Source organism: Hemiscyllium ocellatum, chromosome 17 (assembly GCF_020745735.1).
Source record: "Hemiscyllium ocellatum isolate sHemOce1 chromosome 17, sHemOce1.pat.X.cur, whole genome shotgun sequence".
Lineage (NCBI taxonomy): Eukaryota > Metazoa > Chordata > Chondrichthyes > Orectolobiformes > Hemiscylliidae > Hemiscyllium > Hemiscyllium ocellatum.
Genome location: NC_083417.1, coordinates 57,265,080 through 57,278,670, shown reverse-complemented (window position 1 = coordinate 57,278,670; position 13,591 = coordinate 57,265,080). Strand labels below are relative to the sequence as shown.

Sequence of the window (13,591 nt, the reverse complement as noted above, 5' to 3'; positions counted from 1 at the left end):
TCAGTGGTTAGCACTGCTGCCTCACAGCACCATGGTCCCAGGTTCAATTTTAGCCTTGGGTGACTGTCTGTCTATGTGGAGTTTGCACATTCTCCCCGTGTCTGTGTGGGTTTTCTCTGGGTGCACCGCTTTTCTCCCACAATCCAAAGATGTGCCGGTCAGGTGATTGGCTATGCTAAATTGCCCATAGTGTTAGATGCATTAGTCAGAGGGAGATGGGTTTGGGTGGGTTACTGTTCGGAAGGTCGGTGTGGACTGCTTGGGCCGAAGGGCCTGTTTCCACACTGTAGGGAATCTAATCTAATCAAACTGTAAAACCTTTTCCATTGTGTCATAGGTCAAGGGCAGCATTCTGTCCAAACCACCAATGAGATCAGAGTGTTTAGCAATGTTCTTTCTATAGGTGTTTTTAGAGATAGGGCAGATTTTTAATCTCTTTTTAGAAAGACCAGAAGATTAATTCTGGAATTCAAACATGGTTTACAGTATTTTCAGAGGGAAAATCAGGTGACATTGAGTACTGCTTCATTTCAGTGGTGTCTGTTTGACCTTTTTTCTGCTTTTCTTTTGCCCTGTCTCTCTCCAGCTTGTGTAGTGACAGCCCTGGCAGTGTATTCACCACTCTCTGTATCAGGGAGGAAGTCCTACGTTCATCTCGCAATTTGAGAAAAACCAAGGGAACCTCCCCAGTCAGCAACACTGCTCTGCCTTTATTTTGAAATCTGTAAAGATATGTAATTGGTACATTAGCAGCTGACATATTTCTAATCATAATTCCTCCTAATTCCACCTCCCCCTTCCACCCCAGTCACTGCGACTGAAATCCATTTTGCCATCGATAGATTCTGCTTTGCTCTTCTCTTGCTTGACTCTTCTTTCTCCTTCCATAAATCAGCAAGGTTCAAAATTCAGTCATTCATTAAATTCTACATCTTGGTAGACAGGTAAAGTCCTCCTCTACAAGGATTTGTGTACTTCAAAGCTTGCTGCCTGCACGAAGTCTGGTGTGCTTTGTGGTCTTTCAACACTGATGTTTTCTGCATACCCTCCCATCTTCCCTCCACCATTGTTGAAAGGCACTTTTAAATCTTTTCAAAATGTTTCTCTTATTGATCAGGTTTGTGATACCTGTCTATCTCCCACATTATCTCAACATCCATTGTTGCTTCTATCAATTTGTTCACTTCTGTCCTCGCACTAAGGTACCAATTGGGTGTATTTTATTAATATTTAAATATTATGTATTTGTCTTGATGTATTTTTATAGATTGGTGGAGCTAACATAGTTTTTTTTTTATTTGCACATCATTACAATGCTAAAATGAAATAAGACAATTATTTTTGAGAGAATATTTCTGAGGTCAATTTTGTTGGAAGGCCTGAGAAAAATGTCAGTTTGTTTTCAAACAGCGCAGTACATTCTCTCTTCTGTTTTAATCCCCAGATGAAAATGGCCCATTTTTTAAAGAGCTGCAGAAGATGATTGAATCCATGTATGAACAGTATGGTAGCCCTGTTGTCCTGATTGCACACAGCATGGGAAACCTCTACACACTTTACTTCCTCAACCATCAGCCCCAGGAGTGGAAAGACAAGTACATTAAATATTATATTGCACTGGGGGCTCCTTGGGGAGGTGTGTCGAAGACTTTGCGAGTGCTGGCTACAGGTAGGTCATGAGATCAGTCCTCCAGAAAAATGAAAGTGTCCTGTGGCGATCCTCATTGTTAGCATTGTGAGTCAAGTGTGTTAGCAGGAGCCTTAATTTCATTTGTGGTCAGACTAAAATATATATTGGGGTGTACGATGGTTACTAAGTGGCAGTGGATGGTTGAGGCAACTGTATCCCGAAAGAAAAGGTACGCATTTTATTCAGAAGATGGAGGGTAGTGGGACTGGTTTTGAATTATTCTAACTAATGGCTAACACTCACCAGGGAGAGTGGGGGGATGAATTCTTTGTTAAAAACTTCCTTACTTTTACTTTTATTTTTAAGAAGGATTTCAATTTTTTTTCCCCATAAGATGACATTATTTTCAGCACCTTTCTTCAGAATGTTTCAAATGTGGTCCAGGCAATATTCTGGACAGGTTGAGGCAAATGTCACTAATGGATAGAAGGAGAAAGGAAATAAAGGAGATGGGAGAAGTTCTTTATGAAACTTAACGCTGTCATAAGACCAGTTGGGTCAAATGGCCTATTTCTGTGCTGTAAATGTCCAAAACTGCTAAAGCACTTTGCTTAACTTCACAGGAGACAATGATCGAATTCCTGTCATCAGCCCACTCAAGATCCGTGAACAGCAACGGACTGCTGTCTCCACAAACTGGCTACTTCCTTACAACAATACCTGGTCGGTGGACACAATTTTTGTCACCACACCAACACGCAATTATACAACAAAGGACTATCAGAAATTCTACCAGGACATCAACTTTAAAGATGGCTGGCTCATGCGGCAAAACACTGAATCACTGGTGTACAACTTGACTGCCCCAGGGGTAACAATACACTGCTTGTATGGAACTGGAATACAAACACCTGAGTCCTTTCATTACGATGTTTTCCCTGACCAGGAGCCCAAAGTGCACTACGGTGATGGTGATGGCACAGTCAACCTAGTCAGTGCTCTTCGGTGCCAAAACTGGAAAGGGAAACAGAAAGGCAAAGTCCATATGAAGGAATTGCGTTCAAATGAACATATTGATATGCTGTCCAACCTCACCACAATATCCTACATCAAAAAAGTGCTATTTAATCTGCCTCTGTTTTGAATTCTGAATGAGAGAAAGCTCCCTTTTTTATTTTTATAGTTGCGCCATGTTTTCCTGATGATCTGAGGCAGAACGTCGTCTATGAATACTGTCTAATGTATCTGTTTCAAACAATGTTTGAAATTTGGCTTTATTAGAGCATAAGCTGTGTAAAAATAAGACTAAATTTCCTCCTGTAAGGGGCTACAGGAGTAGTGAAACTAACTCTCATGTCACTCCAGAACAGCGCATGTATAAATCAGATAGTTGCAAAGTGAGCTGTTTTCCACATTTCCGAGGTTAATGGTGTTCATTTTGGGACCTTTTCCAATTTTGATAGTGTTAGCTGGGAAGGTAGGAGTTGAAAGTAGGTCCTTGACCCTGTTCCGCCATATATGTTGGACTGTGGTTGATCTGTATTTTAACTGGTCGGGTAGTCAACATATGAAGTAATAAGGGGGCTCTTGTGGTAGACACTAATGTTTCTACCTATGGGCCCAGGTCAGTACCTAAGTCCCACCAATCATGAAGGTATTCCATACCTTGGATGCACGTTGTTAACAATAGATTGTTTTAAATGTAAAGTAACAAGTCCCAATTGACCCCTTTGAACCAAAAGTTATGTACCACGACAGAGCCTCTGTGGGTTGTCTTGTGGCAGTGTAGTTTGAGAAGTGAAACAGGAGCAGAGGCTGTTTATTAGATTAGATTAGATTAGATTAGATTACTTACAGTGTGGAAACAGGCCCTTCAGCCCAACAAGTCCACACCGACCCGCCGAAGCGCAACCCACCCATACCCCTACATATACCCCTTATCTAACACTACGGGCAATTTAGCATGGCCAATTCACCTGACCCACACATCTTTGGACTGTGGGAGGAAACCGGAGCACCCGGAGGAAACCCACGCAGACACGGGGAGAATGTGCAAACTCCACACAGTCAGTAGCCTGAGGCGGGAATTGAACCCAGGTCCCTGGCGCTGTGAGGCTAACCACTGTGCCACCGTGCCGCCCCCTATTCTTTCCAAACATTTAGGGATTAGATCAGACCATGCCCATCGCTTCCTGGGAAATGGTTTTAGCCACAGCCCTAGTAGACAGATGCTTTTGGTGAACCCTTTAACCAAATGGGATGTCTGAAGATAAACCTCACCCTTGTCTGCTGCTGAAAGGACAGTGGTTCTTGAATCGTTTTCATTATAGTCTCATTTTCAAATGAGGGAACCCCCCACCCCCCACAATGTGTTGTATATAAGGAGGGTTTATAGAAAGGCTAGGTTTTGTGTCTTTTATCAGCAAGATGGATGTGCATGGGATCTTTACACACTTCCTGAGCCATTTTAGTATCAATCTCATGTGAACTAATAAGCACAGTGTGATTAATTGAAGTATTACATTAGTGTGCTTTTCTGAAAGTAGAATTAAGATGCATTAACAAGAAGTGTAAAGGATCCGTACTGATGAGTTGAAATGACCATGGACAATATGCTGATTTAAGTACAAAAGCATGGATATGACAGACATTCAGTTCCCTAAGGTACATTCCTCGAATATGCTAAGCTCTTCTCTTTTTAACATCCAAATGGCGTTTTAAATATCCTACCCCCCATTAGCTTATTTGACACATTGTTATTGACTAGCCTGGTAATGACTGTTTTCCTAATTTTGAATCTGCTTTTTACGACTTTTGAATGCTCCTTTTCTGGACCTGTTTTGAGTTGACACTTCAAATGGAGTGGAAAATGATGTCTTTTCCTACAGCTGAAGTCTCTCTTTTTTGTTGTGGACAGCTGCACTAAATGATTCTGATATAATTATTTGACCTTTTTCGAGCCTCTGGTTAGAATTGTTTAACTTCTTCTGACTTCCAGTGAAGAATATTAGAGTACTGTTGTGCAATATTTTGATAATTTAATTGTGTCTGTCTCTGTGCCTTATCTCACTTGTGGCTTTTGTCAGAGGTGGTGAGGCCTAACACTTCAATTTCCTCTTCCTCCTCCCAACAAAAGCCATTTCTCTTCTCTGCCCCAATTTGAATGCCCTACCTTTTATGAAGTTTCTCTCCTCTTGTAACCTTTCCAAGCTTATTGAATTAAGAAGTTGTCCTTCTTCCCTTTTCCTTATTCCATTCCCATGAAACTGCCGATAACTTGATTCCTTCTGGTTCAGGAATCTGTTTAAAAGTTGTAAATGATGAAACACAATTTTCTTATGCCAACAGTCTAAATAATTAAAGCTCCCATGGGTTTATCCTCCGGATTACAGAGATGGGACTTTAGGAAGAAAGGGACACATTTTACAATCTTAATGTCAGAAAAATGGTACATAGATTTAGAAAAATAACTTGATTAACTTATCTGTAAACAGAACCTAAAATAAGACAAATGTTATATTAGTGGAATGTGTGGAACAGTGTGAAAGAATCAGTTGCTGTGTTTGTATTTGGCCAGGATGGATAGTTAGTATCAACCAAAGCTTTCTTTCCCTTGCCCCCACCATCTCTCCTAGATTTGAGAAGAGAGTTACCACCTATTGTCCAACAGGTGGGGATCAAGGCTTCAATTTTGATAGCTTCTTTGCTCCTTTTTTAAAGAGAGTAGTCATTCAGGCTGCAAAGAAGCTATGTGCCTGGATTGTAAGAGCTGAAGGCAGGATGGGGTTAGGGGATATGGTTGCTTTTATAATAAAATAAGCCTTTAGTGTCCTGTTTACATTTTCAAAAGTTTCTGGACATTTCTGATTTTGACTGTTTGTTTTAAATGTTGGGCGTTGACAATTTCCTTGGTCTAAATATAACATTCAAATGGTATATTTTAATATATAGTACTATTGTAAATGTGGCATATTCCAAATATTGGGTCAGTGAATTTGACCAGTTATTATTTATGGATATGAATATTTTCTTAATTGTTATATTTTTGATAAGTGGCACATTGCTCATGGTGCCAAGTCTGGGTGCAGCCATTATGCAAGCTGCTACAGATATTTTGAAAAAACATTTCCACAATTGCTCGTAATTGGTCCCTTGTGATGAAATTCCTGAAGTCTTCAAGATTGCACCACAATAATCCTGATAATCAAAGGAAAATCTCAACTGTAACCTTCAGCAACCTGTTTATCAGGGATAGTGCTTCTATGGCAGCACAGCCCCAGCAGCACTCAATTCCTCCTCCTAGCCATTCCCGATGGAGGCTACTTGGGAAATGCCTGAGACACATCAATCAGTACAATCTCTTGAGTGCCTCATGAATGAGCAGAGACTTATGGCAAATGGCTAGCTTGCCCCACCCTCTTCCAATCCCACCTCAACAAATGGTTGAGAGGGTGAGGTGGAAAAATCAAATATTCATTACTTTGAGACACTGAGTCCATGGTGAGTTTAATGTCTCAGTCTGAGTGGTTGGTAACTATTGTGTATTAAGGGTGTTGCCCATACCTCTACAGTTACATACCCAGTTGCTGCCAATGTGCTTGTTAAACTTAATGTCTCACTGATAAATGCCAAGATTGCTTCACTAAACCACTGTCTGTTTCTACTAAGAGTGTTATATTTTTCACTGGATAATAAACTTGATTTCAACACTGAGAACTGTGTCCATGTACGTGTGTCTGAGTTTCATCTTTTGACAGTCTCCAACTAAATTGGGATGTTACTATCTGTCGATGACTGTGGCAGCAAGACATAGTACCTGGTTCTTGAAGGTGCCCATGTGCACAATACCAAGTGGGCAATGGTAATCATGGCCTGTTACAGGAGGTTCTCCTAGAATTCATCTACTGCAGAAATTTTTATCCATGCTTTTATGAACAACAATCTTAACTATTTGAACGCTGAGGCTGTCCATTCATTCTGTACCCTCCAAAAACTTGCTCAGCTAAAGCTTTGCTGCTTGGTGTCTGACTCATAGCAAGGTCTGCTTCTTCTGTGTTTGCTGACCCACAGGCATTCACTTCCAAAACATCTCTTTATTAAATGCTTATTCTCATGTTAAAATCCATCTGTGGCCTTGTCCCAGTCTCTAAACTCCTTCAGCCCTAAAAATCCTCCAAACTACTTTCCAACTCACTATTGGTGGTTATGCTACAGCTTTTGAGATTTTAATCTTGGATATCTATTTTCTAATCTTTACAACTCTCTGTTCCTTTATAAATTCTCTATGAATGGAATTCTGTAGCCTTGTTACAGTCATCCATCTCAATATTCAAAAATCATCTTTGATTCAATATTAATTTGTTTGATTAGAGAACTGTTGTATTTTTGGATTTTATATATCAGTTAAAAATTACAGTTCATTGGATAGGTAGAAAGGTCTATTGTACATGATGCTATTTATGAATAATCTCACTGAAATCCAGGAAATTGTGGTTTTTCATTATTCCAGTATATCATATACAGTTTTTTTTAACTAATCTCCTTACAATTTCACTTCTGCTTTTCTGTTCCTCTTCATCAAGTTGCATAATGCTCAATACCATTTGTGACTCCTCAGACACTGAAGCAGTAATGTTCAAAGCAACATTTAGGCAGTATTCAGGCTTGGACTAACTTGTGGCAAGTAACATTTGCAACACACAAATGCCAGGCAATGACTATCTCCAAAAGAGACTGTCTAACTACTGCCGTTGATGTTCAATGGTATTATCGTCACTGAATCCCCTAATATCAACAACCTTCAGGTACCATTGACCAGAAACTCAACCGGGCTCACCAAGTAAACACAGAGGCTACAAGAGGTCAGAGGCTAGGAATATCATGGTGAGTATCTCAGCCTGTCCACCATCTACAGGGCACAAGTCAGGAGTGTGATGGAATACTCCTACATACCTGGATAAGTGCAGCTTCAGCAATACTCAAGAAACTACACAATCCAGCACAAAGCAGCCCATTTGCTCAGCAACACAAAACATCCACTCTCTCCATCACGAACGCTCAGTAGCAGCAGTGTTTACTATTCACAAGATACACTGCAGAAACTCAAGATACCCTTGGACAGCACCTTCCAGACTGATGACCATTTCTATCTTGAAGAACAAGGGCAGCAGATACATGGGAAACACCATGCAAGTTCCTCTCCAAGCCACTCACCATCCTGACTTGGAAATTATCTTACCATTCCTCAATTGTTGTTGGGTCAAAATCTTGGAATTCCCTCACTATCTAAAGCATGTGAACTGCAGCAGCTCAATGGCAACGAGGGAAGGATAATAAATGCTGGTCAGCCAACAACATTCATGTCCCACAAGTGAATTAAAGAATATGATGTAAAAGTTCATCAAGATATTCCAATAATATTAACAGCTGAGATAAATTTGTTTTATGTTCATCACTATGTAACATTAATACTGTACATGTAATTACCTAGATTTGTTATGCTCATGTTTGAAGGTGACACAATGCTGCCTTGCTAACAATCTGAGCATTCACACTCACTTCCCCATAATGTCCCAACTGTTGCTTGCAAAAGCTGAAAACAACATCCTTCCTTCCCATCTGTTTTAAAGAGAGATATTAAGAATTATTTCTGCTCTTTGAATTAAGCTGGTCTAATCATCTCAGTATAAAATGCCCCGAAAGTTTCCAGAAACCTAAGAAAGTGGCATTATAAATTGACAACACAATGAAAAATAAATAACTAAGTTTTCTTTGAGATTTTTACTTTTTTAGCCAACATTTTAATTAAAATAAAATTCTCAAACTCAATCTATGCATTTTGAGTTCTCCCTGCAATATTTAATTTAATGGCCTCAATAGTATTCCTCTCTCCTTCTCGATGACATATTCCATTGCCGACAGGAAGTCAAAAATGCACTCTGTTTTATTTGAAATCTTATCATTCTGGGTACAACAGATTGGTATTCATGGCCCAGATATTCTAAATGACCAGATAAACGTTGGAGCAGTGGACATGGAGTTGTGGACTCCTAGACACAACAAACTCTGTAGGAATTCTCCAGGAATTTGAAGATTCTGATGGCCAAACCCACACCTGGAATTCTCCAAAAACCCCAAAATAATGGAGAACTAAAGAGGATTCTGCCTTTATTTAGTTAACAATCACCTTGACAATTCAAAACCTTGTCTTACTCCTGGTAAATCTCCCTACATTTGCCTCACATTGCTTGTGCACTTTAATGAGTGATCAACATCAGTCTCTTTCTTGATCCATCACCTTTAAATGCAAACCCCTACACGTTTTTGACAAGCCTCATTCCAAGAAGATGACATGACATCTGTCCATACTAAATATCAAGCAGATTTGGCCAATCCATCGAAATACAGTGACAACCTATTGCTTTGATATGTACCTGCAAATTTTGGAACACTGCTTCCTTTTCAACTTCAGAAATTTTGAAATGAGAAACAATTTTAGAATCAGAGTTATACAGCATGGAAACAATCTTTTGGTTTTCTATTTAAGATCCTCCCTTTCCAATGGACTTCAGAAGGTTTATCTAATCAATCATTACCTTGGGGTAGTTATCCTATTACAATAGATATCAGAGTTCTGACAAATGGTGAGGCCATCTACCTTGCTTTCACATAGTGGGACTTCAAACTGCTCTCGGCAATTCAGTTAAATAAAACCTTTCCTTTCCACAAGTTACCAGAAGAATTGCTTGTACTTTTACATGCAATCCAACATTGAGTGTTCAAATCAGTTGATCAGAAAATCAAATTTGCTGCAAACCATGCCAGACAGTACATGTCCCACTTAACTGATTGTAAAAGTTACCAGGAAGTGAGACCCATTTCTTGGAAAATCAGTTCCTTGAGCCAATTTAAAAATAAGCACTTGCATTTTGATGTCAAAATGCAAGCACTTGGTGACTGGAGCAATGGAACAGAATTTGGCATATGAGCAGTGACACATACTGTTTTTACTCACTATTCATCTGTAAAATTGTCTGTGGCCTTGAATTGGTCATGATATGGCAAAGTTGATAGGTTGCTTAGTGTCAGTAGTATGTCTTCAAAGAAATATGGATAGAGAAAGAGTGAACAATAAAAAAGGGCAAATTATTGAAATAATCAGTTGGAGACAAAAGAAAATTACAGGTGAGGCAGACAAATTTGAAAGAAGAAACAGAGAGATTAAGATAAAAATGTTTACAAATTACTACTAGCAAAAGTGAAATCAAGAGAGAAAATAAAGTTACATTTTGAGTCTTGTAACAACCTTGTCAGAACAGAACAGTTTTGAAGGATGGACACGTGATCAGGCAGCATCCAAGAAACAGGAAATTCGACGTTTCGGGCTTAAGCCCTTCATCAGGAAGGGCTTATGCCCGAAACGTCGAATTTCCTGTTCCTTGGATGCTGCCTGACCTGCTGCGCTTTAACCAGCAACACATTTTCAGCTCTGATCTCCAGCATCTGCAGACCTCACTTTTTCCTTGAAGGATGGACGCTCCACTCAATCTTAACTATTTTCCAGCATTCGCAGATCTTTGTTTAATTATAGACTCCAGTGATTTCCTGGGTGTTACAACATTGAGTAGGATTGCAAAAACAATAACCTCTTCAGTAAATGGGCCCTTAGATTGCAAAATACTAGTCCTAACTTTGTGTCCCCTTCCATTAGTATTTAGAAGGCAAAACTGATCATTTCTTGAAACTCACACTGAGATTAAGGTTGAGATCTTGTATTCATGAGGGAATGGCACAAAGCACACAGCAATTTGTATCAATCCTGAACTCGCAGTACAGGATTGTCATAAAATAAACTAAACTTCCTTGTCATAAAATAAACTTGTTGGCTTTTTGGCAGGAAATTTTAGTGCTTGTGTTATGCAGTAATCAAATCCAGGTATCAAGAAAACCATCAAAATAGCTTACAGTTCTTCTGGTTATATCTACAAACAAATATACACAAAAACATGACTGCAATCCTCAAACCTTAATACTTGACAGGTTTCAATCCAAAACATTATCAGGATTGTCACATTCACAGTTTTCATGCATGTAATTACAACTTTGACAGAAGAACATTTTTAGATGAACACTTGGTTTATTTTTGGCATTTTCACAGTTATATACAAGATGTTAATTTCAAGTCAAAATTCCCACTATTTTTAAAGTTAAGGAAAAAATGCTACACTGTATACACAAATTGCAAAAGATAAACATATTTATAAATAGTTTCAAGTTGAAGATGTAATTCTTTGAAGAGGTGACAAGTAGGTTAGACCAGAGAAACCCAGTGATGTGGTCTATGTCGACTTCCAAAAGGCCTTTGATAAGGTGCCACACGGGAGGCTGCTGAGCAAGGTGAGGGCCCATGGTATTCGAGGTGAGCTACTGGTATGGATTGAGGATTGGCTGTCTGACAGAAGGCAGAGAGTTGGGATAAAAGGTTCTTTTTCGGAATGGCAGCCGGTGTCAAGCGGTGTCCCACAGGGTTCCGTGTTGGGGCCGCAGCTGTTCACATTATATATTAATGATCTGGATGAAGGAACTGGGGGCATTATAGCAAAGTTTGCTGATGATACGAAGTTAGGTGGACAGGCAGGTAGTACTGAGGAAGTGGGGAGGCTGCTGAAGGATCGAGAGAGTTTGGGAGATTGGTCCAGGAAATGGCTGATGGAATTCAACGTGAGCAAATGGGAGGTCTTGCACTTTGGAAAAAAGAATAAAAGCATAGACTACTTTCTAAACGGTGAGAAAATTCGTAAAGCCAAAATACAAAGGGATCTGGGAGTGCTGGTCGAGGATTCTCTAAAGGTAAACATGCAGGTTGAGTCCGTGATTAAGAAAGCGAATACAATGTTGTCATTTATCTCAAGAGGGTTGGAATATAAAAGCACTGTTGTGCTACTGAGATTTTATAAAGCTCTGGTTAGGCCCCATTTGGAGTACTGTGTCCAGTTTTGTCCCCACATCTCAGGAAGGACATACTGGAGCGTGTCCAGTGGAGATTCACACGGATGATCCCTGGAATGGTAGGTCTTACATATGAGGAACGGCTGAGGATCCTGGGATTGTAATCATTGGAGTTTAGAAGATTAAGGGGAAATTTAATAGAAACTTACAAGATAATACATGGCTTGGAAAAGGTGGACGCTAGCAAATTGTTTCCGTTAGGCGAGGAAACTAGGACCTGTGGACACAGCCTTAGAATTAGAGGGGGTCAATTCAGAACAGAAATGCGGAGACATTTCTTCAGCCAGAGAGTGGTGGGCCTGTGGAATTCATTGCCGCAGAGTGCAGTGGAGGCCGGGATGCTAAATGTCTTCAAGGCAGAGATTGATAAATTCTTGATGTCACAAGGAATTAAGGGCTATGGGGAGAATGCTGGTAAGTGGAGTTGAAATGCCCATCAGCCATGATTGAATGGCGGAGTGGACTCGATGGGCCGAATGGCCTTACTTCCACTCCTATGTCTTATGGAATAGGCATTTTAAATATGCAACAAGACCTAAGAGTTTCAGAGTTTAGTTCAATATTAAAATGAAATAAATGAAAAATGGAAAAAATATCAACAAGTAGTAAAATCCAATGATTTTGAAGATCCATGTGATTAAGGTATTATGATGTGTTAGGTGCAGTAACTCCACTGAATTGGAGGCAGTTCTGCTGTAAAGACATTTGTAGAACTAGGGTTTAAAAAGTAAATCTCATTGCTTGGGAATTTAAAATAAAATTACTATTTACTTACGTCATATCTTCTTTCATCTGAAAAATAGGGTGTCTTTATTCTGAAAGATGAATAGCTCAGTGCAATTACAAATTAGCCGAAATACATGACCTGTTACCGGCAAGCTGTTACATTGCATCTCTGTAGCCAGAGGAGGTAGATGGGAAAGAGCAGGTTTCTTCCCAAGGTTTCTTGGTGTTAATCTTAGGGCAAGTTGTTGCTTCTAGTTGAGTTGTTCAAAGTGAGTAATGGCTGCTATCGCATGGGAAAGAAGAAGATCTTGTTTCCAATTTTACATCGCACTTGATCTGCAAACATTCGGAGGACTCTGCTTTTATTTTCAAACCTATCCACTATAGCCTGCAAGAACAGCAAAACATCAAATTTAGAGAATGATGCCAGATCTAATACACTACCATCACATGCTAATGGATTTTCTTAAGCATTGAAAGTTGATAAAACATTTCAATTCTTCAATTTTGTTTGCATAATCCCTGAATATTTCAACTGAAAAAATTGCTTGTAAATTTCTTCAGGAACACAAGAATTAGACAATAGGTGCAGGAGTAGGCCATTCTGCCCTTCGAGCCTGCACCACCATTCAATATGATCATGGCTGATCATCCTTAATCAGTATCCTATTTCTGTCTTATCTCCATAACCCTTGATTCCACTATCCTTGAGAGCTCTATCCAATTTTTTCTTAAATGAATCCAGAGACTGGGCCTCCCCTGCCCTCTGGGTAGAGCATTCCACACAGCCACCACTCTCTGGGTGAAGAAGTTTCTCCTCATCTCTGTCCTAAATGGTCTACCCCGTATTTTTAAGCTGTGTCCTCTGGTTTGGCACTCATCCATCAGCGGAAACATGTTTCCTGCCTCCAGAGTCTCCAATGCTTTAATAATCTTTTATGTCTCAATTAGATCCCCTCTCAGTCTTCTAAACTCAAGGGTATACAAGCCCAGTCGCTCCAGTCTTTCAGTGTAAGGTAGTCCCGCCATTCGAGGAATTGACCTCGTGAACCTACGCTGCACTCCCTCAATAGCCAGAATTAGGAGCAGTGTAGACTATTCAATCCACCAACCTTCTGTGATACTTGATAAGATCATACTGATTGGATTGTGGCATCAACTCCATTTTCCTGTCCGCCCCCATAACCCCTGACTCCCTTAAAGATATCTAACTCAGCCCTGAATATA

The 13,591-nt window shown here is 39.8% G+C and overlaps 2 protein-coding genes across 3 annotated transcripts in view; one reads left to right on the top strand and one right to left on the bottom strand.

Moving 5' to 3' along the window:
- Positions 1 to 6,346, top strand: part of LOC132823991 (phospholipase A2 group XV-like) — a 41,703-nt gene extending 35,357 nt beyond the window's left edge. The window contains exons 5-6 of the mRNA XM_060838193.1: positions 1,445 to 1,669; positions 2,254 to 6,346. Of these exons, the coding sequence (XP_060694176.1) occupies positions 1,445 to 1,669; positions 2,254 to 2,774 (746 nt within the window). The 3' untranslated portion in view covers positions 2,775 to 6,346. The remainder of the gene's footprint in view (positions 1 to 1,444; positions 1,670 to 2,253) is intronic.
- Positions 6,347 to 10,826: 4,480 nt separating this feature from the next.
- Positions 10,827 to 13,591, bottom strand: part of usb1 (U6 snRNA biogenesis 1) — a 31,148-nt gene continuing 28,383 nt past the window's right edge. For both annotated transcript variants that reach the window (XM_060837780.1, XM_060837782.1), the window contains exon 7: positions 10,827 to 12,752. In XM_060837780.1, the coding sequence (XP_060693763.1) occupies positions 12,648 to 12,752 (105 nt within the window). In that variant the 3' untranslated portion in view covers positions 10,827 to 12,647. The remainder of the gene's footprint in view (positions 12,753 to 13,591) is intronic.